This window comes from Agelaius tricolor, unplaced genomic scaffold (assembly GCF_023055355.1).
Source record: "Agelaius tricolor isolate 1412-34295 unplaced genomic scaffold, bAgeTri1.0.p SCAF_9, whole genome shotgun sequence".
Classification (NCBI taxonomy): Eukaryota; Metazoa; Chordata; class Aves; order Passeriformes; family Icteridae; genus Agelaius; species Agelaius tricolor.
Genome location: NW_027269269.1, coordinates 45,174,592 through 45,198,396, shown reverse-complemented (window position 1 = coordinate 45,198,396; position 23,805 = coordinate 45,174,592). Strand labels below are relative to the sequence as shown.

At 39.4% G+C, this 23,805-nt stretch overlaps 1 protein-coding gene across 1 annotated transcript in view; it reads left to right on the top strand.

Moving 5' to 3' along the window:
- Positions 1-23,805, top strand: part of CRYBG3 (crystallin beta-gamma domain containing 3) — an 85,584-nt gene that overhangs the window by 5,787 nt on the left and 55,992 nt on the right. The window contains exons 2-3 of the mRNA XM_071433786.1: positions 8,021-8,099; positions 19,840-20,267. Coding sequence (XP_071289887.1) covers positions 8,021-8,099; positions 19,840-20,267 — 507 coding nt within the window. The remainder of the gene's footprint in view (positions 1-8,020; positions 8,100-19,839; positions 20,268-23,805) is intronic.

Genomic DNA, 23,805 nt, shown 5'->3' with positions numbered 1-23,805 from the left:
CTTTGCAAACAGTTCTATTCCCCATTAATTCAATACATTTAACCTTAATAAATGGTTTGTAAATCTGTTTCTGATGTTGTACCAAGTGTGTGTGTCATAAAAATGCTGTAAACTGTCTAACCAATCAGACTGGCAAACAGGGGGCAGACTCCAGAGCAGTGTTGGTTACTATGCCTGACAGATGCCAGAAGGAAAACCTTGATGTAATCTGGTATAATCGCACTGCCCAACACTGGAGTAAGCTCTGCTCAGAAACATTTCTATTTCTTTCTCCTGCCTTTGCAGGGCTGTGTAGTTCCCTCACATGTAAAACAGATTAAGTTATTTAGCAAGGGTCATCATAGTTATTTCTCTTAGTTCTAGCCTTTAAACTTAAAGGTACATGTTCAGTGTAACATCATGATTTGGTTCTTGAATTTTTTTCATGTAAACTTTCACTGTAAAACATGGCCTATCTGTGACTTTTCTGACGTATTTATTTTCCATTATAGTTCTGGTTGCTTGTTTTAGTCTTCATTTAGTACTAACATACTTTGTGTAGCTGATATAAACCATGCAATGCAGCACTGCTATTGCAGAATGTGAAGCTGACCCAGCTTTGCTGCACAAGCAAAGAACAGTATGTAAATCAGCAGCAGAAACAGGTTCGAGAGGAAAAATTGTTTCAGTTAAAACAATCTAAATTGCTTATTGCTCTCTGTAATCAAACTAGTTTCGAAATTAGGGTAGTTTAATTGAATAAAATACATTTTGTCTATTTCAACACTTACATTAATCAGCAATTTTAACAGTTCTGCCTAAGTTCCTGCTTTCTCCTCCTGGCTCCTTTTCCTTCTTTCTTATCTTTCTCTGCTTTCTTTTCCTTTTCCTCTGTTTCCCTTCTATGTTTTTTTTTAATGAAACAGCAGCTTTGCTTTCCTTTGACCCCCTAATTTCAAACTCAATAACTTGTTTTTATAATTACCATTTGTCTTAATGTCTTCAGTTGATCTCCCTTATGTGTGTGGCCTAAGCTTAAGCACAGAAGCAGCAGCCAGAAACTTCACATTCAAATTTCTGTGCAAAATTCTCCCTCTCTCTTAATACAAGCCCCAACAGCCTTGCCAGAGACTAGAGGCAGATTTTGTCACTGCTGCTGCTATTTGGTTTCTCAAGATGTGTGTTAGCCTGGGAATCTTGCTGAGAACTTCACTGGAAATTTCTCATTTCGAAGCTTTTCAGAAAAGGGCAGCATTGTGGTTTTGAGGTGAGAGAAACAGAGGAAAGAGGTTTAAATCCATTTAATTCGTTGGGGTATTTTTCTTCTAAAATGCTAACATTTTTATTTTCTGTTAAATACTAATATATTTTAGCTGTCACTTGATGCACAAGCCAATTTTTTTCATCCAGTTGATCTCCTCTTATCTTGTTGCCACTGAGCTTTACAGGAATATTTTCCTTTCAGGTAATTTAACAAATGGTTACTGTACCCTTGCTCATATTCCTCAAGATACGTGCTGGGAGCTTGACACTTAAAAAATTGACTTTTTAGATTAGGTTCTGATAGTTCTTCCAGCTGCACAGCCCACAAATGGCTTCACAAGTGTGATGATAATGCCTAGAGGAAGGTGTTTCCCTTTAAAGTCTATTTTATTTAGTTGCATTAAAAAAGAAGGATAGAAAAATTGATTTACTAAGTCTCCCAGGCGACCTGAGAAGTTAATAAACATGGGATTGATTGTAACATCACTGAAAGATGGGAATTGTCAAGCTCAGTTTTGTTTATGAGATTACAGCTTCCTTGACAAACTGCTGAAATACCATCCTTAGATGCTTAAGACTTTGCGCTGATGCTCCACTTAAAATATTTGCAAGTGCAATAACAGCAGGCTAAAGCTCAACATAGAGAGGATTGTAAAAAAATCCAGATGTAATAAATCATTTTGTACTTGATCTGTTTGATGAAAATGAAAAGGATGTATTTTTGAATCCATTTAATATCTTCACAGATAATTTAAAAGAGGAAAAAACTGTAGCACGTGAAGTTTGCAGATGATTTGAGTGAAAAGTATGGAAATCACCATGTAGATGACATTGGAAACAAACAAAGTTGCCACGGTTGGCAGCCAGTTAAAGACGAGCTGCCAAAGTGGTGGCTCAGAGAAGAAAATAGGATTGTCGGGTGTATAAACAACAAACCACATGTGTTCTGTGCATGCTTTGGTTACTGCAGGACCAAGTCCAGTTTTGGTGTCCATGATTTATTATGAAAAAGATGCTGGCATACTGAAAAGGGCTCTGAAAAGATGTCCAGAACAATGTGATGTCTGGAAAAACTCCCTCACAGACTAAAGTGAAGTAGCTCAGTGGCATTTAGTTTAGAAATGACAATGTTAAAGTTTGAGGAATGACTCTGCCTCAAGGAATGTAACTGGAAGGGAAATCAGATTTAAGTGCTTGATGTTATAGACCTGTGGCTTCAAGAGGTTGTTTGAATCTGAGACCTTTATAATCTGTCCCACATAGATGTAGATTGATTGAGAGATGAGACTTGAATAGTTAAGCCTCATAAGTAGTGAATTTAGTAGTAGTTTACGTGGAAAGGTCTTATTTACAAAAGTGGTAATTTTTCCATAGTTTGTTGTTTTTCAACCAAAGCTCATAACTTCCTGTCATGTGTTAAAGGCTTGATGCAGGTCTCCCTTGGTGAAATTTCCTAATCTAGATTATGCAGGAGGCCAGCTACAGTAATCATAAGGGTCTGTATGGCAAGCAGGGTAGCTGGTGGATATATACATATATATATAAATAAAAATTTTAATTTCAAAGTCTGAATTTTTTTGCAGTCACCTTTTTAATTACCACTCGGAAACTGGGACAAAGAATTAACCAATACTAAGCAACCTATGGCTCTTTGCAGTTTTGTCATAAAAATTTCATTACTACTACTGGTTTGTGGATATGGTGTGAGAATTCCTGTAATGTGCTGAAACCTCATTGAGGTCTTGCACATCTATATTTGATGGTATTATTAGACTTGTGGATTTCCACTCATTTACATTCTTCAGGGAGGCTCTTGCACAAATGGATTTTAAAGTACTAGGTGATGAAATCCTTGTTTCAATGTTTCTCCATTGAAATATCTTTCTGGAAGGTACAGCACTGCACGTGTAACTGTTGGCACAAAGTAAAATTGGAAAGAAGTCATGACACAGAACCACATGAGGTGTATTTCCCAGAGAGAGATGTTAGGTTTGTTCAGAAAGAAAGGATCGGCAAGGGCTGTCATTACATCCCAGAATGCTGAAATAAAGTAAACCTAAAAGACATCTCTGAGGTTGGGCATTGCTTATTCTCTTGCCATTACAAGTCTCACATTAAATGGTTCCTGAGTTAATCTGAGAGGACCAGTTAAAAGCAAACAATGCCAGCCTTATGTGGTAGCAGGGTGGGTTTGGCTACTCGGGGAGTCATCTGTCCCCAAGAGAGAGGAGATGGCAAAAGGCTGGAGGACTCACCTGCCTGGTTCCATGTGGGCTGCATGAAACATAAATGCTGGAGCTGCTGCATTGGAAAAGATTTGATTCAAAGCCCTGGGAGAAGTAAATCCACGTGTCAGCATCCACAAGTGCTGTGGTGGTGCTGAACTGAAGTTCAGCTTTAGTCAGCTGTCCCCATTTCCTTAAGGGAGTGCCCATTAATTTTCCCCTTCCCAAACAGCAACAGGCAGTCTCTGCCTTCTGCTCATAAAAGGAACCTAAAATATCACAGCAATTACTTTCAGTTTGAAGAACTCTGCCTGTGGTCAGTCTCATCCAAACTTGTGTGTTTGTGCTCTATTCCTTGTATGTTTCCTGTAGCTTATTTTTTTTTATCTGTCACAACACATTCACAATCTGCTGCGTGCATAACATGGGTGGGGTGGATTAATAAAGGAAGAAGGGGATGGGCTTTTAATTTGTGAGTTCTGAGGGATTGTTATGAAGGACAAGGGTGGAGGAAGCAGACTTCTCACACCATACAGAGATGCTGTGAGGGCCTTTTGAAGATGTGATTGTTTGTAATTGTCTTGTTCTGTTTTTAGAGGCAGTTGCAAAAGACCTTGAAAGCCGTGTACTTAAATATGCTCCATTAAATTGCTTTTTTTTTTTGTTGCTGACTGTAATCCCTCATGTAATCTCTCTTTGTGTGAGCAGCAATGCAGAATTTGAACGTGTCTTGCTCATAAGAGTCTCTAACCTCTCTTTCCAAAGTGTAATGATTAAAAACTTGGACCACAAACCTGCTTCTGGTTCAGACACCACCTGTCCAAGTAATACAGAAAGGTCAAAACGGAGGCAGCAGCAGAGGAACAAAAAGCAATAGAAAATGGCACAAAGAAAGGTTTTTTGAGAAGATTCAAAAGATACCGTTCTGTAACTTAAATTTAATCTTGATTAGTTAGAGAATAAGAGTGATGCTAATCAGTTTAGGCATGCTGGCAAGACAGTAGAAAGAGCAGCAAGACAGCTGAGGAGAAGAAATCCCTCTAACCTTCCTCTAAACCTTCGCTAAAGATTAATCCATCTCTGTTGGATGCACTAATATGTAAGAGAAAAAGGAATGTCTAGCAGAAATAGCAACAGAAGGGCAGTAGATTACATGTCTGAGAGGCTTGAGTTTCTAGAATTAATTGTGACTGTGTCTTTTTATTTAGTATTTCCATGCCTTTTTTTTTTCCTCCCTTTAAATCTATAAAATTAGAGTAGTATCTGTCTAAACATGTTAAAAAGTGGTTGTGACAATTTGTAAGTGATTGCCTGGATAGGTAAAAAGCCCATGGAAGCAAGTTGGTAGAGATGTTTTCTTTCTTCCTAAGACCACATTTTGCTCTTCTTAAAAGCAAAGATGAGTCGATTGATGGGTTAATAGAGGCCTGTTTCTGGGTGTATAATGTAACAACAGTAGTTTGTGAAGCACAAAGTTGAAGATGAATTCCTGACTGGACCAGTGTGAAATGCTGTCCTGAGAGGTGGGTGGTTAAGCACAAGCCTAGCTTTAGATGTGCTCAGCTGGAGAAAACATTGGTGGTACCTGCCGTGGCGAAGTGCTCCAGAAAAAACATGCTCCATCTTTTCCACTGCTCTGGAAAAGCTTAAAACTTTGTGGAGCCAAACTTGATGAATACAGCTGTAGCCCTAGGTCACAGTGATGCCATGGATGCAATGATGATAAGAGGGAAAGCCCTAAAATTTGGAGGGAGTTGTTGTGGGGATTGCTAAGTTGCATTGTGTGAATGAAATGAGCAGTAGCCAGCAGGTTCTTCAGTCCCAGGCACTGAGTGTGGCCCAGCCCCTGTGTCTGTGGTGTTCAGGCTATAAAAGGTAACCTTGCCTCTTTGAGAGAAACAAAACCATTTTATCCTAAGCCACCCACGAGGCCTTTGGGCAGCAAAGAAGCTTTTGTGCTGTAAAACTGAGACCATTTAGTTTCAGAGATCCATTTAAAACTGGGTCCTGGCTAAGGGGAGAAGAGCTTCACCCCAAGCAGCCTCTGTGGTGTTGTGAGGGGCAGTGGTTTGTCCTTCCTGTTGCTGCTGAGTGACTTTTGTTGGCCCTTCACTGTGCAGTTGGAAATCACTGCACTGTCAACTGGATCACAGGCTGGATTTTTACTCTAGGAAACTTCTGCCCACCTCTTGATTTTGTAGAAAAGTGTTGCCCTACTGAGAGCCCTTCTTGGCTGAGTTAAGGATGTAGAGATAACTGAGGTTGAGGAGGAAGGAGGAGAGATTTCTAAAGCTGGTTCTGCTGACAAAGTCAGCATGTTTGAGGAACTACACCCTAAAGCAAAAGGTTAAGGAATGTAGAAATGCTGGAATATAAACTATGAAAGGGTGTGGGGAAATGCTTCCAGAGTTAGGGTTATTTTATAGTGAAAGGAAAGTTTTGATACTTTTTTTTAACTTGTTGATTTTAAGATGCTTATCTGCTGAATTGCATTCTTTCAGTTTTGGTATGTATGCTATGGAATTTCTATGGCTAGCTAGAAGAAAGTAATTCAGACATGTATTTCAAATATAAACAAGAAGTAGGAAAATGAAAAAAGTTTTGGGGAAAAAAACCCCACATTATATAAAGGGAAGAATATGAGCAAAACAAAGTGATGCAGTAATTCATCACTGGTATAAAGTATGCTGGCAGGACTTAATGAAAGCAAGGATCTCATTTCTGGTCTGCAGACCAGTTCCATAAAGAGTGATACATTGAACTTAGGAAGAATGTCTGGTTGACATCACCCTCTTTATTCCACTCTAAAGTCCAGGGAATCTTAGTTCATGTCAAATGTATCAACATCAGGAAAAGCCACGTAGATCTGAGAAGGGTGTTTTGGTTTTTAGTTTGTTCTCTTTTAAACCAACAACAAAACAAAAACTAGGAGAGAGAAAATAAGTTGTGTACAGAGAAACACTTTTATTAGTGTACCAGACTGCCCAGAGTGATTGTGACATCTCCTTCATGAAACACGTTAGCAGCAGAAGAAATTAATAAGTCAGAATATTAATTCTTCTGCTCTGTCTTCCAAGAAGGCAAAGAACAGCCAAGACTTTCAGTCTGATGCCGTCCCTGAAAAAGCATCTTTGTGTTTATGAATGCATTAAGGGAGATTACCTAAGGTGATGTGAAAGTACATGGTTTTCAACTTGGAGATGATCTCTAAATGGGAGGAAAAAGTTCTTCTTTTGACACATCTGAAAAATGCGAAAGATCTTGAAAAACTTAATAGCAGGAGAGTTCTACTGTCATTTTTATTCAGAGAATGATGTCTCTGAGCAGCTGAGAAGGAAACTTACATTTAGTCAGAGTGGCTTTTGCTTTTGTGTATATATCACTGTATACTGAATGCAGATGCCTAATCCACAATAGGAAGAAAACCATCTGCATTCATAGGGAGTCTTACTGGGATGTGCTTACCTGTGGTTTACAGTCAAGAGCAGTAGGAGTACAGCAGCACCTTAATTCCTTCTCCAAATCCTGACAGAATTCCACCAAATTGCTAATAATTGTTTTTTTATTTAAAGAGCTTTCGGTTCATCTCTTCACACTTGTGCATTTTTCAATAGCAAAGCTAAATGTTTAAAAGTGGTGAAGGATATTTGAAATAAATGTGAATTAATTGAAATTCTTACTCATATGATATGTTAGCACAAAGTTATTTTTCTTCATGTAATGCTACACAGTTCAGGAACTGATGTCTGTCATTAACAACACCTAATGTTTTCCTTAATAGTGTTTTAGCTTTTAAATTGGTTGTAACATAAAGGTTTTTAATAAAATGTTCTCTGTTGGATTGTGTGTAAGGATTGTTCTAAGAACTGGGGCTGAGGGCAGGGAGTTGGTTCCCTTCATTCCAAAGATGAACTCTCAAGAAAATTTGAATGAATTTGGTGAATTTCCCATAAGGACACATGTGATTTTGGGCTTCTGACTTTTAAAATGGAGCAGCAGGCATTGCCTTGTTAATAAACACATACCTGTTGTCCCCTTTCTAAAATTCCTTCAGCATTTGCATGGCCCATTGGGCATGTTCAGTGAAGAACTGCTCAATGTGGTGGCTGTGATTTGGGATGATTCCACCTGCCAGCAGTACATTCCTCTTGCTCACAGGCCTCAGAATGGGGTGTGCCTTGGAGCTGCCAGGTGTGCCAAGTGGTCCTGTGGCAATGAATGCTGCTGTGGTAGATCATTGTTCAATTGCAGGTGAAAATTAATACACAGGCATGGAAATCTTGTCATTTTTCAGCTGGAAGAGCTGAAATGCCGTGTGCTGTTTCTGAGTGCTTGAGTTCAAAAACCTCTGTGTGAGGTGAAAAAGTCATTATGGTTCTGTCTTCAGCTTTTTGGGGCTCAGTTTTTTCAGCTACAATATCTGCAGAGTATATACCACAGTTTTGGAAAATATGTTTTGCTGTCCTTTCTTGTGTTTAAATTAAATATGTTGGCTCTTGAGAGGATTTGAATAATGCAAGTACTCAGTGTTACACAATATTTTTGTTTTTCAGTTCTGAAAACAAAGGGAGCACAGCCATAAATTCAAAGAGCAGCCAAAAGGAAAGCACAACTCTGCCTGCACTTTTGAAGGTAAGATTTTTATTGACTAATATTTATTTTAGGTAAAACCTGCCACCTCTACATGTGACTATTTGTTAGAGTTCTGATGTTAGATGCACTCCTGGATGTTGGATGCAGCGTGGCACCTGATTGCCATAGTCTGGGTTAGGGTCCACTATGCCAGGGTTCTAATGGACATGCTAAAGACAGAAAAACTATTTGTGCTTCACATTCTTTAAACGAAGTCCATGTATTTACTTACAGGAAAGAACTGGGGCTTCAGTGCATGTTTGCCAGTGAAGAAGAAAACTAATATTTTTATCAAACCATGTTTTCAGGCATTGCTCTAAAGTACCATTTCTGTATAATTTATGAATATCTAACCAGCAAGTCTGTGCTTGCCTGAAGGTCTACTGGTTGCCAGCCAGAGCACTGTAAGATCTTTGTGCTGAGATTTGTCTGCACGTTGGGTGCTCCTCACCAGTTACCCGTGTTAATCATGCTTGTCTTGTCCTGTAAATGTTGTACTGCAAGAAAAGGACATGTTCCTCTGTGATCAGGGCTTTCTCCTGTGGCACTAGGCACACCTCTAAAGTTGTGCTTAGATTCAGCCAAATATCATAAATAATTATGTACAGAACAGGTGATAACTGCTGTCACATCTTGCCCTGCACTGAGCTGTTTTAGTGATCCAGTCACTAAGCAATTTTGCTTGAATTTTTGTTCCTTTTCTGAGTTGTCTCAGTGCAGTGCAGATAATAACCATGGCTGCTTCCCCAAAAGGGGCTTGGCTAGTCTGCCAGATTTAGGGCAGATGTAGGCTTCTTAACACACTTAATCTGAGATTTCTATCCCATGTTGCATTTATTGAGCACTCATGGTGTATGGACAGGGAAGTGCTCACCTTCTGTAGGGCCCGCAGTCCCTGTGTAGTTGCATCCTCAGTATCTAGGGACCATTTGTTTGGGGTTCACCAAAGTTGGAGACTTAGCAGTTGCCTCTATAAAGTCCCCAGCAGGGTTATTTGCTCAATAAAATTCCATTTTGACTGTGGTTTGTCTACAGCAAGGTGGGAAACAATGTTTGTTTAGAAGCCGGGTGGATTCAAGCCAACTCTGTCAGTTCAGAGCTCCTGGAAAATGCCACTGCATGGCTTCCTATTACCATAAATCATTGATGTTATGCCTTGGAATGCAGGCAGAAAGGTTTCTGATAAACCAGAGAAGACTCTTATCTACTATAATAGAAGAAAATTTTCTCAGTTAAAAAAAAAAAAATCTCATTTTTCTGTGTCAGATCAGCGAAAAATTCCAAACCAGATTTTCCTTTGGAGGAGAGTCCACCCCAGGACAGGACTGAGGAAAGGGAAGCATTCAGCACTAGGAGTTGCTTAAAAGGAAGTATGAATAGGGCTAGGTCTCAAGGAAGAAGCAGGATGTGTAGGTGGAACAAAGCAAGCATAGCAAGTTTAAGTTACCTAAGAGTATTTCTTTCTTGCCAAAAACTAAATCTGATCAATTTTTTTTGAATTTAAAAAGCCACAATTCCGAATCTTTCCTGCTGAATCTGTTTCAGTAGTCTTTTACTCAGAACTTGTGTTTTTATAACACTGCACTAAAAGGTGGTGCCAAAATTAGTGCTGTAAAGTTTTTTCCAGGTATCTGATCTCCTCTTTGTCTTTACATAACTTTTTATTTAATTCTATTGTTTCAGACCTATGTTAAAAAGCCTAAAACCATGACATTATCTTCGAAATAATACCTGGTGTTTGTATAGGCTTTAGGAAGAAGGTGTGGTTTTCATACTAGTAGAATGTGCTGGCTCTTCAGCTGTACTGAGAGCTTCCTGTCTAACTTTCCTCTGTCTTAAGCTGATCAAAAACCTTGTGATACACTTGAACAGTTTCATATGCATAGTAGTGTGTACTTCGAGCAGTCTAACTTTTTATCTTGTGTGCACAGAAATTACAACTAAATAGTAAAAACTTACTCAGAGGAAGTAGAGAAAGTATTGGTTTTCTGATGTTCCCCCTGCTACATTTTCTGCAGAAAATATTTTTTCTGTTTTTTCCTCTCACTGCTGTCTCCAGTACACACTTGAAATTTGGTAACACCGCATTGGCCAAAATAAACTGTCTTCTGCAAAGATCACCAGACTGCACTTGAGCAGTTGGAGAGAACTGATGCTTTCTTAATTGTGGCATTGGGATAATCTTAAGAGTCTTTTCCAGCCTAAATGATTCTATGAAAGGTATGACCTGTATTATTAAAAGATGCTTCAGGTTTTTTTCATCCAATCATCAAGGTTACTGTAGGCTGACAAAAAAAAATGTTATGGAAAGTGTGCTTTGTGAAGAATGTCTGAATCTATACTTGGATCAGTTTTGGGCAGGTTTCCAGGCATGCCCATGTCTCTGAGCTGTGCTTCTACCTGAGCCTTTCAGGTGGATGGTAACTAAAAGTGAAACCATGTTGTGTCTGTGTTAGCTGTCACCAAGTTAATGAGCCATCCTATTTCTGCTAGACTTCCATGCTGTGATTTTGTATATTCATTGACCATCTTAGCAGGAGGCCAGGGGCGAAATAGCAGAGGAGCTGCAAGTCTCTGATTTAGCAGCAAAGGTCGAATGTCTAAATTATAACTGACTGGGTGAGTGGAGCTGGGAATTGTGCTGAGCTATGGTAGTTCTTTGACTCTTCTGAGCACTTTAGAAACCACTTCTGTACTTTACCCCTGTTATTTTTTCCCTACAATGAAATATTTAGCTCATAAAGGGAGGAAAAGATATTTTAATATGCACCTTTTGAAAACATTAAGCCTAATTTTTCTGTGCGGCAAGGGGGACTTTATCAGTCACCACTTGATCACTTTCAAGAAAATATTACTGAAATGTATTTGCTGTGTCTGTTAATTGATTGCAGAAAGTCCACCACCCCCTCCCAATATTTATTGATAGATTTTGCTTTGCTTCTGTTTCTTTGAATTAGGGCTGTAAAGGGTGTCCTTTCTGAGTAAACGCTCCGCTCCGTTTGAGCAGCGTGATTGCTGAACAGATGGTTGTATGGATGTAAACAGCTCTTGAACTTCATGTTTAGTGTGCTAAGTGTCTGCACTACAGGGTGTCCAGTACACATTAGTATATCATTAACCTCACTTTTAGTGCTACAGGGACTTTGTTTTCAAAGGGAATATTGTAACAATGCTCCCTGAAAAAGGGTTAAATGATCACTGGGTATCTTTCCTGTAGCAGTGCATAGAGAAAATAGCCCGTTCTTCCATAACCCATTAGGAAGGAATTCTTAAGCGTGTCAGCACAGAAACCACCATGTGGGCTGTGTGAGGCAAACCCAAAAGTTCCAAAAAGTAAGTGCAAATTTGATACACCAAATGTATCATTTAGATTACAGTATTTCAGTAGCATCAAGCATTCTATCATTTGGCCCATAGGCTCAAGCCAGAATTAACCTGAGACAGTCTCAACCTTCACAGAAAACTCAGGGGCAGAAAGTACAGCAGAGATTATCAAGTCTGCTCCTGTGCCCCAAGGTGAGATCTCTGTATCTATGTCATACCTGATAAAAGTTTGTCTAACTCGTTCTCAAAGACCTCCAGGGATGGAGATCTCTTAAGATCTCTCCAACCTCATCAGACAACTGTTCTACCAATTTCATAGACCTTGTAATTAAAAACCCCTTTTCTTAACATGCCATCTAAAGCTTCTGTGCTACAAATTAAACCTGTAGCTAATTGTCCTCTGACAAGTACTCCTGTACACTGTGAACATGGAAAACAGAGATTATTCTGTAGCTCTGCTTTCTCACATGAATTTCATTTCAAGGTAACATAAAGATGGCTGTATTTAAGCAGGAGACATTATATTAAATTTTGATGGCAAGGACTGCAATTATGTGATAAGATGGAGCCAGCTTCATTTTGGAGTTGCAACGGGTACAAGTTGGAACATGGGAAATTCCAGTCACCTATATGAATTTACTTCCTTGGTTTTTTGGGTTTATTTTTTCCCTTTACTATAAAAGTGGTCACATATCGGAACAGTTTGCCCAAGTGAGGTGCAGAATCTTTATGCCTGGAAATACTCAAAACAAAGCTGGATGAACCAGAGCTGCTTTGTGCAGGAGCACAGACTACATGACCTCCCCAGCCACATTCCTTTCAGCCTAATTTGTGCTGTAATCTCTGTCACAAAATTTTTCATCCAGTGTGCCAATTTACACGAGACTTTTTTAGAAATCCCATGAACTTGCTGGATATAGGTTGCTGTTCCTACTGAATGTCCCTTATTCTGACTATAGTTTCATTATTCAGACTATAGTTTTAAGTTTTACAAAAAAGTTAGAAATCAAAATTAAACCTAGAGTCTTAGTTAACTGCATACTGTTTTCCAAATAGCGTGGGGTGGGTATTTATATTGTCATGGTTCTACTTTATATTGATTTTATTTCAAAAATCTCATAATTTTAAAATTCATCACTAATTATCTAAGTAATGTCCACTCAGGCTGTCTGTGAATTCCTGCTAAATTCCTGACTTAATAAGTAGAAATCAGAGAGAGGATGTTTTTTCTTTTGGTAGTCAAGGGAGATGGACTATTGCTGCCAACCATGAATTTTTTAAAAACCTGAGGGTTACTTTTAAAAACTCTTGCTGTCACTGTCCACAGCAACAAATGAAAGGTAAAACAAAAATTTTTTGGAGTTCGTACCATCAAGATTTCTCTTGTGAAAGCTGAAAGCAGATATTTTTTTCTCAGCCATGATGTGGATTTTTGTTGAAATGGAATTTTATAGGTGGTACCTTTTAGTTTCCCAGGATAGTTTGTTAAATTGATGGTTGATGTTAACAGCTATATGTGTTGAGGGGGATATTTCAAGATCATCCCATCTAAAGGTCTGGTAAATTCCCTTGCAATACTGAAGATTTTTAGAAAGAATGATCTTGAAATGTGCTTCCCTCTCTACTACTTTTGTTCTTCAAAGAAGGGATCATGAGGAAACTTTGTTTCAGGATGGGTGGGGGAAAAAAAAGGCTTAAATCATGGTCTGTTTAACTCAGAAAACCAACAGACAGGTGAAGTAGAAGTGTGATGCCAGGTGCTATAATCTGCCAATAGAATGTAAGTGCAGATGGAAGTCACACTGTCTCATCCCATTCCCAGTGTACTGTCACCTTCTCCTTTGAAAAGGTTAATTCACCTTTTTTTTTTAACCCTAGCATCAAGAAATTGTCAAATCAAAGAGAACAAAAATTGTTTAATGTTTGTGAAAACATATTCATTAAAAGGCAATGAGAGTGTAGTCCTGGAAGACTTTGGGGGAAGGAACAGAAGTAAAACAGACAATTCTGTTCTCTCTGGCTCTACAGTAGCCCTTGTAGTAATGAGGTGATGGTTGCATACTCAGAAGTCAGTATCAGTTTTTAATCTTCAATCAGAGATTTAAAATAATTTAATGAGAAAATTCAGAGGGGAAAATTTTCAAGCAGCTCTGCACATGGTGTGAAGAGAAACTTTTAAATTAAAAAGTTAATTTGGTCATTCTAGAGATTTTCACTGAGTTTAAAATTCCCTGTGAAGGTGACCCAGCAGAAACTTTATTTCAAATTGTACCTCCTTTTTTCTACCTTTTCATTTGAAATGTTCACCCCGACCACTTTATCTGTTGTTCTCGTCAGGGAATGTATCTCTGGATATTTCCTCAGATTTTAGGAGAACACTATGGAGTTTCAGAGAATGCTTGGTTCATCTTTTCTTTCCTCATCTGACAAATTAAATATACATTAATGACTCCTTGCTGTTTCAAGAATTCAAATGGATAAACAAATTTTTAAAGTCCCAGTGCTGAACTTTGAACAGATGCTGTTGTCTTTCCAAATGTTAAATAGTCATTGACTTTAAATAGGTTTATTTTTAAAAATGCAAAACTGATACAGTTTAACTAAAAGTCTCTTCCTGTTGTTTAACTTTTACTCCTGATTATGGTGATGCTGTGATTTCATTAGTTTTCTCGTTACTTTTGTCTTCCGGGGTTGCCATGACCTGATTTTTTTTCATGTCAAACCAAGCAGAGAAATGAGGATGTGGAAGGAAAACTTCACAGTATTAAAAAGCCAAAATATTCAGGTTAATTGGGTATTTGTAGATGTACTGAGTTCATAACATTAACTTAAATTCCCCCAAAACCCCAAGTCACTCTTTGTTTCTTTTGGGGGGTTTTTAGCTTTTTCTCATTAGTTAAAAGATGTATTTCAGTAAAGACCAAATAGTTTTTTACAGTGGTGGACCTCCCTTGCATCTTCTACACCACCACTCTAATTACAGGCTTAAATAGGAAAAACCCACTTTAACCATGTGTTTTTTCAATCCATTTGGCTCATGAGCACTAGCAACAGTGGACTTTTAGGGGTTCCTATTGTGTATTTCACTATCTGATTGTACTTTTGCCTGAATTTTTTCTTAATGCCATTCTAATTTTCTTAGTCAAGCTTTGTTCTTAATCTATGTCTTACTATCTCCAATAGTTTTTCATGAAGTTTCCATATATATTGCCTCCTGTTGGTTGCAAAAGCCTTAAAGATTTTCCTCACAGTACTTGAAAAAATGAAAGCTTATTTCATATGTGGATTTAAGGCACCTCAGTGTGTCCCACTCACTGAGAAAGAGTGGGAGATTACACCAAAGATGCTTTAACTTCCCACAGAAAGAAAATCTGTTGAAAAACCCGCACTGTGGGGATGAGCTAGCCTGCCACCAGCCCCAGCTATATCACTGTGGTTTTTGCTTAGCACACAGAATTTATATACTGTGTCAGTGTTCAAACTGAATGAGATGCTCATAATTGTTAAATGAAATGCAGCCATCTCAGTGGTGTTGAAAGGTCAAAGCTAAGGCTGGGAACAAGATTAATTTTCCTGTACTATGTGTGGCAATGCCTACATGTGCTACTTTGTGCACCCAGCGCTTCAGCCTGAAGCTGTTAATTAATTTCTAAAGGCCAGCAAACAGAAACTCAGGAGTAGCGCCGTGACCCGTTCTCAGATCAGGGTGTTGGGGTTAAATGACTTGTTGGAAGTCCCTGGGGTGAATTAGCGATGATCCTAACTTTCTGATGGCAGGCCATCTTCTCCCACAAGTGCAGGGGAGATGAGGTGGTAGAAGGTGTCTGTGCAGGAGGCAGGATGTTCTCCCAGTGCCACAGGACAGGCAGCCTGAGAGGTCCCTGCGCGGCTGTCTGGAGTTTCTGCTTCATAATGAGCATTCATTCATGGGGAGGGAAATCCCAAATGTCTGGCAGTTGTGGCTGCAAGCTAATGCTTTGTTCACGGAGATCTGTGTTTTAATGCTGGTAATGCTTTCATTTCCCTCGTTAGGGCAATAAAAGAGGTTGTATTTTTGGCAGACAGACGTAGCCCTTGCCGACTGAGAACCTCTGGCAATTCCAACTTCAGCCACCCAGCTGCTGAGAAAAGACGCTTTACAAGGGTGGTCACAAGGGTTCCCTGCTGGGCAGGAGGTGAGGAAAATTGAGGTAACCTGGTGCTGCTGTGCCACATGGGGGTTGTTCACCTGGGCCTGCCTGCCACAGCCTGGAGTGGATTACAGCCTGGAGAGGATAAATCAGCTGGGATAACAATCCTGCCTGGGACGTGGCATGGGGGCTTGTCCCCTGAGCCCCAGCTGGCAGGTTTCAGTGCAGCAAAGTGGGAGCACAGTGCCCAGACACAGCGTCCCTTATTGCTGCGGTCTCCTCTGTCACCTGATCGAAGTCATAATCTTGTTTCACAGTCTGCCACACCAGCCTGGTTGCGTGTGAGGGCACAGGCCCATAGGATAATTCAGGCTGAAGGGACCCCAGAGTGTCATCCAGTCCAGCCTCAGTTCGGCTACAAGGTCAGGGCAGGTCACCCAGGGCTTGCTCAGTGAAACTCGGAGGAACGAGTTGCCAAAGGACTAAAAGCTAATTAAAGCTTCATGAAGCATGTCACAAGCAGGAAAGCTCACAGAGAGTGGGAAAGGGGAGGCAAGGGGAAGACTGATGACAGTTCATAACAAGAGGAGCAGAAAGACAGCACTATAGCAGGAAAATTCTTTTCCTTGCATCAGCAAGGATCTCAAAGGGGATCTGGCTGGTAGGTTTCCATCCAGAAACCACTGTTTTCTTGGTGACCCAGAGAAACTATTCAGACTGCTGTGACACTGTAAGAAGACTTTTAAAATTTATTTTTCTTTGACTGGTGACATGAGGTGTAGGCAAAACAAGAGTCAATGGTGTTCCTGCAGTGTGGTGAATATCAAACTGCTCAAGCTTAATTGTGACAGGGAATCAAATGCTCTGTCAAGGTTGCTAGAGGCTCTGACTGTTGAAAACTGGTGGGATGTACCATAGAAAGGATTACTTTATATAAACTGCAAACCTTTACCTTTTTTTTTTTTTCCTGAGTGCTCAGTAGGGGCTTCTGTCAGAGACAGACTGGGAGAGAGGCATAGGGAATGCTCAGTGAAAGTTTCTGTGGTACTGGCTCGTGGAATTGCCACCATGCTGCGTGTTCAGCAGGCACTCATGCCTGAAGGCTCCTGCTGTGCTAGAGGCTTACTGGCTTTCGTAAAGTAAAATCATGTGCTTTCGTCTCAGCCATTTGAATATGGCACCATCTTAAAATACAAACTTCAAAATCTGCAGCAGGAGCAGTGTTGTTTGTATAATGCTTCAGACTTTGAATTGAGATTTTGTGTGCAAATGATGAAATACCAATAGCTCAATCTGTCTGTTTTGGCAAAGTGGAGCAGGAGGGAGAATATATGGAGAGTAGGATTGATTATATTGAAGGGAAGAAAGAAGGATTTGCATAGTTTCTGTGTTAGGACATAATATCCACATATATCTTCAAATAAGCACAGTGTAAATGTTCTCTGTGGCTTTTTTTCATGCAAGACGCTATTTATGGTTAAAGGTATGGAAGGACCCTTTCATATTAAAGCTTCCTGTTCTTTTGATTTAGCAAAAGTTAAGTAAAGAAAGGAAGATTAAAGAGGAAGGAAATTCTAAATAGATTTCTGTTTCTGGAAGCAGAGACTACAAAACAGCTTTTCAAGCAGGGCATAAATTATGCTCACAAATAAGAAGCGCAGTCTTTACAAGTGTTATGTCTCAGAGCTGCTCAGAGAGGACTTTCACATGTAGAGATTTAACTATATTTGATGTCTCAGCTCTTAATAGGAAAAAACCCCAAACCCTCCACTAGTTTCTGAATACAAGTGGTTTTAAAAAATGGACAAAACCGCACCAAGCAAAACAACAACAAACAAAAACACTTAAAAGACCAAATAGTTGTCAAGTTTTTAATGTAACTATTTCTTTTATAGTTAATGCATTTAGTTGTTAACTTCATAGATATTTTAGTAGTTAATATAAATGTTTATGGCTTAAAAGGGCTGTGCAGAGAAAAGAATAAGATTTGTGTGCATTTCCTGCACTGAGGTACTCTTTTAGATTAGATAAATCTGTGTGAGCGGTACAAATCACAAAACTATGGAGCAATGCCCTCCACTTAAAGTTGAATTAAAATCTGGCATTGAAGAATGCTGAGGTGTTAGTCAAAGTGAAGGAAGAAAATATGACAGTAGAACTTTGAAGCTGACATGGTGAATCATTCACCCATCAAATTTTGGAAATAATTTTGTTTTCTTGTTTCTGTTTTGTATTTCCTTATGCAAAGTACTCAGTTCCTCTGAGATAAAGTAAATTATTCAAGAGGTTCATTCCAGGCTCATGTGTTACTTGTCTAATACTGAAGACAGCAGCAAGAGCTGTGGCACATCTCCAAGCTGCACTGTTGGCATCTTAATTTCCAGAGCTGGGTGTGGGTTGAGTTAACATCTAAATAGTAAATTTCTGATCCCACAGGGGTGACTGCTCCCCTTTGTGATGCATCAGCTGTTGATCAGAGCAGTATGGGGGGAGTGGTGAGGTTTGTCACGGGTGGGATGAAAAACGGCCGGAGTTTGACATAGCCCACTTTTAAAAGTTTACTTAGAAGTTCAGTGTGGTTGTACAAGTGTCTTGCCTGTACATAGAAAATGGACATTGTGTGGATTTCTCAAGGACAAATTAGTGCTGTTCAGTTTCTATCCTCACAGTTCCAATAAACAATTTCATTTCCAACACATACATCTTTAATATTAAGCAATTGCATCTGCTCTGTATTTATAGGGTAAAAAAGCATTGCTTGAAGTTTATAAACCACTGCTTCAGTATCACTAAATATATCTTGAAAGTTCTTAAGAAATTGCTGTTCCCCAAGGATGGAGCTGAGTTCATTAAAACACTTTTTTCATCATTACCATGATCCTAGGTGGCCTATTAACAAATAAGCCTGCTGGCTTATTTGAGATTACTTCAAGTAGAAATAGGATTGGTCACCTAGTGGAAATAGTAGCTTTCTATGTAGGTGTTGCCCAATTTGAAAAAATTACTCTTATCCAAATGTATTGTTGACACAACTAAAATTTGCATAGGACTTTTTGTTCATGTTCTTTCCCACTCCTGTTGAGCAGGATAGATTTCATCTGAGAAAAGCTTGGGGTAACTTTAATCTGTGTTAATAAACTGGGTTGAATCAGGAATTGAAATTACAGGGTTGTACTGTAAAGATAAAATAGACAGCAATAGCCTATGGCACCCATTACAAAGGGTGGGGATGGGGGAGGGAGGTGCTTCCCAGAAAGCTTTAGTCCAGGGGAAAAAACACATTTGCAGATTGTGAAGCTGAAAATGTGGCTATGAGTGGTGTTTGTGAAGCCTTCCAGTGAAGTTGCATCACCCTTTTGGGCAGATGGTCTTGACAGAAGTAACATGAGCTTGGACAGCAGTCCCTGGATCTCTGAGAGGAGCTGACACAGAGGAAATTCAAGGGCATAAATTGGTGAGGAGTAGAGCTTGCCTTGCCTCTGGGTGTAGATGCTCAGCTGAGTTGAGGGAAGACATGAACATGTGGTTTGAATGAGGGGAAGCCCTGCCGTGGTGCTCATTCATTTCAGTTCACTGATAGGGCTGATAGGCACTTCAGAAGGTCAGAGGTGCAGGGCTGCTGCTCTGTAGGACCTTGTGTGGAAACCAGGGAGAGAGTGCTGGAGACTGTGGGAGGCAACAAATGCGTTTGGAAACAGCTGTGCAGTTCAAGGAGAGCTGGCCAGAGGGTTCAACATCAAGTTGCTAAGGATAATAGGAAGGATTCACCTCTGGGATGTGAGTTGAGTTTGTTTTATCCCAGTTCTGTTCTTGATTCTCCTCGGTTTTTCAGAAGTGCAGAAGGCTGTGGGGTGTTTGTGTTTGGCTCTGGTGTTCTTGCCTACATTTGCAAGCTGAAAACTGTTCTCACAAGCACATGGAGGTTTGTTTGTGAAGCTGTGCTTTCTGAGGGGATTAGACTGAAGTGTGAAATAACTGTTCCTTGCTTCTTCCCCATGTTTTTGATGCCAGTTGAAGCAATTGTTACCATCTGTCTTGTATTTTTTTTTTCACTGCAGCTGCTCAGGGAATATTCTAGCCTGTGCTAGTCCTTTTTACTTTTTGTGGAATAGGGTCCTCTTTGGTAAAAAAAGAGAAGACAACAAGCAGTGGGCTTTAACCTTTTTAAATGACAGATCTCCTGAAAGGAAAACAATGCATAGGTGCAAATTAAAATCAAGGAATTTGGGAATGTGTGAAAATGACAGGAACCATCATCTTTATGTGGTTTTTTGTATTTATCTTAGGCTTGTCAAAATGAAGAGAAGAACCATTCCACAGAAGAGCTTAGCAAGTCTGAAATCCAGGAGGAGCTGAAAAAGGCTAATAGCCTTCCTAGTCTGACTCCTGGAAGCAAAACATCAGGTAAAGAGAAGCAACCCCGAGAAGGCTTTTTTCATTTCCTTGGAAGCTTATTTAATATTGCAACAAGATCTTCCCTGGTAGAATCTAAATCCTCTACCTTCCAAGATGAACCCAATAGATGTGAAAAGGATTTACAGAGCACAAATACCCTTCCAAAGGACATGCAGCCAAAGCACCCAAAAATTGAAGAGCCTGCAACTAGAAAAAAAGAGGAATCTGTAAATAAAGATGATGCCATCTCAAATAATATTGGGAAAGATATCACACAGGATCTTCAAGGAAGCTGGAAACAATCCTCAGATACAGAAAAGTAAGTTTTAGAATTTATTATTAAATATGTTGGTGTTTGTGTGTGTACAGAACCATGCTGACCAAGTTCAGCTGACTGTATGAGAAATGTCTGTCATTTCTAAGGATGGTTGGAGTGTCCCTGACTTGACTTTGTGCAAACCTCCAGTAGCAACTGCCCTAAATAAATGAGCAGGGGAGAAGTGAACTGCAACAAAATATAACTTTAAAGAAGTTGTTTAGAAGTCTCCTGACTAGATGTGGCATTTACAAATATGTTAAGAAAAAGAAGTGTAAAGAACTTATTTCCATCCATATTATGGCCTATATAAAAGCTTGAATGTTTGTCCTTTTTATAATCTCAGCAGTTCAATAATTTTACTTCTGCAAATAAGGTTTTCTCACTTTTAAATTATCTTTCCTGGGTGATTTTTTGCTTTTGTGATTTTTTTTCTCCCTAGTTCTTTGGGGTTTTCCTGTGATGTAAAGAAGGTTATGTAAAACACTCAATTTCAATTAACCAAAATATGGAGCATTCTTTATAGTCCTGTAGTATTTTTAAAAGCAGATTTTTTTTAAAAAGTGGTGGTAAGGGCACCATTGTGTATTTGAGAGTAGAAAACTTAAAACACTGGCTGTGGTCAGCGCTGTGTATAACAAAACCTTTTATGACTGTCATAAACATAGATATTAGTTTTCCAAAATCATTTGTACCTGTTATGTTGGAAATCTGGCTGCATGTGGGTCAGCACAGCATGAATTTGGAGTTAGGTGTGAATGTGTGCCTGTCCAGTTTTTGATGGGTGTGTAGAACATGGACTTGTTTGTAGGCAGTGGATCTGCAAGTGATGATGACTCAGGCTTTCAGTATGGCCCAGAATATTTATTTCAAATTTAAGCAGAAAGTAGGGATTGGGAGTAACCAGTAAATCTCTCACAGTGCTCCTGCTTGCATTGCAGAATGGGAGGGTGGGCTCAGAAGAAGCACCTTTTTTTCTTTTAATTTTTTTTAATTAATTTGAGTTGTGCTCATTTTGTTTATTGGTGGCATGTGAAATGTTTCATCTCCATGTAGGACGTCAGAGACAGCCAAAATAGCTGCTTGTTGAATTCCATTTCCATACTGGGGATGTCTCCAGCACTCTGCCCTTACCTATTATTTGGCAGAATGATTATTTGAAGCATTATGTTATAAATGCAGTGGCTCATCAGGATGTGAATAGGTGATGTGATACCTATTTAAGTGAAGTTAAAACTGTATTTCCACCTTCAAAATGCAGTAGTTAATAGTAATACTGGTTGTGTTCTCATGAGCACTCTGGTTTGGTCTGTGACGTGGTTGACTGGTTTTTATCCCAGACTCTTATCATGGTATCACCCATCTGACTGTGCTTTTTCCTAGCTGCAGCTCAGCACCACCACTGCTTTGATCAATGCAGGAGAAAAGTTCTCCTCCCCTCAGTTGTTCCCAGGAGAGCCCAGGAGCGTGGTGTTATTTGGTCTGGTTCCTGAGCAAACTGTATTCCCTAAAACCTGTTGGACAGGCTGGGTTGCTGCATCAGTCTCTTGCTGCTATTTGCTGTTCCTGTAGTGTGTCCTTCACTGTCTATGCACAATTTACTGGGTAAGATGGATCTCATTCCCCTTTTTCTTCTTGTGAATTCTTCAAAAAACATAGATTAAGAGAATAAGGCATTTATCAAAGTTTGAAGAGTTTGGAAAGTGTGGGTATTAACTCACTGAAGCGACCTCTTTGGTCTGTACAGAAATTTGTGAGTTATTTTTGTTTTCCTGAAGTCAAAGTTACAGTTGGATTTTTCAATTGACCATCCTTTGGTGTTGTCCTGTATTGTTAGGTAATCTTTGCAAACCAGTGTAGATTTTTTTCAGTGTAGATTTGTCTCATGGCTAGGCAAGCATGAAAGAATGTGTGTTGTTAGTTTGGAGGTAAGGGAGGGTTGACCTATATACAGAATGGAGCTTTTCCATGGAAAATAACTTTTTTCAATGGAAGAAAAATTGTATTTTTTTTCATTGTAGCTGTTGTAAATTAGGGGGAGCATTAAACCAGTCTATGTCCTTTTAAGCTCATTCTGAAAAGTACAGTGTACATTCTGCCCTTTTGGCTTGGGATACTAACAAGTTAGACAATCTCTGTGTAACTTTAATTATGTTTTTCTCTGCCTGACCACACAATGTGAACTGCTCTTCTGAAGCAATTAGTAAAGAAAAATTGGAATGGCTGCAGGGAAGCAGAGGCTTGCATTGTTTACCTTTCTAAAAAGTTTGAATAACTGTTTTTTTAGTAAGGATAACTGGTTTTGGTTTTTTTCTTTTATGGAAGTTATTGTGCTGAATTTGTTCTCTTTTAGTTTATAAAAGTTTAAAGGATGCAGAGTAGTTTATTCTTTCCAAAGAAAGAATAGAAAGAAATTTCTTTCCAAAGAAATAAAGAAAGAAAGCTGGGTTTTTTACTAAATATTAACTACCTGGTATTCAATTAGCATGGCTAAACTGTAAAAATGCTCTTGGTTGCTGCCAGTTGGCTGAAGAGTCTTCTTGGGAATGGATGCTACAAGCACATGAGGAATGATGGGGAGAAGGGGTAAAGACTTACCACAAAGCAGCAGGAAGATGTGGAAACCATGAAGAGCAAAGATGATGTGAATCTAAGAGTGATTGAGTCCTAAAAGTCATGTGAGATGTGCTAGTGAGCCATTTAAAGCCAAAAGTATTGGTTCCATTGATAGTTGCATTAAACTGAAATGTCAGCATTTTCTGTAGAGGCAGGATGTAGCAGAGAGCTTTACAAATCCTTGTGACCACTGCATTATTAATCTTACAGGAGTTTCCTTTGTCCTGAGGAAGATGTAAATGAATTTGATTTGTTAATTCTACACTGCAGTGAAATACTGCATTAGGGACTGTCTCTGGTTAGTGAGGAGGTTGCAATGATAAGTGGAAGAGGAATGGATGTTAGATTGCATAATCCCCATTAGAGTTGTATAAAAAAAAGAAAGCCTAAACCAAACAACCTTTCAGATTTCAAAAACCTACCAGATGGTCTCAGATGCCTCTACTCAGGCAACCTCATTCTCCTCATATCCTTAAAGCAATATTTGCTGAAATTCAAGGATATCAGAGTGCTCTGACCTGTAAACTGAGGTTAATTTTGCCCTCAGTGGGAGGTCTGGCACTTGGTAAAGACTTGAGTTTCCAGGCCTTGGGCCAAGGAAAGTGGAATTCATGAGCTCAGTCTGTGGAAGTACATGTTTTTGAGGGACAAAATGTGTAGGTCAGATTATTTATTCCTCCATCACCCTGGCTGCTTGGCTCAGAGGTAATCTGTACCTCAAAGGCTTTTGCTCCTTTAATCCCAACAGTGGCAAGTGGTAAAGGAGGAGCACAAAAGACAAGACCATGATACATTTGGCAAAGTCTCTAGACAACAATTATCACAGACAATAATTGCAGCACAGAAGATGGGTGAGGAGAGTTGGGCTCAGTCTCCAGTTATTTCATCCCTCAGTCTTCCATTTCTCTGGGATGGTTGAAGGTTT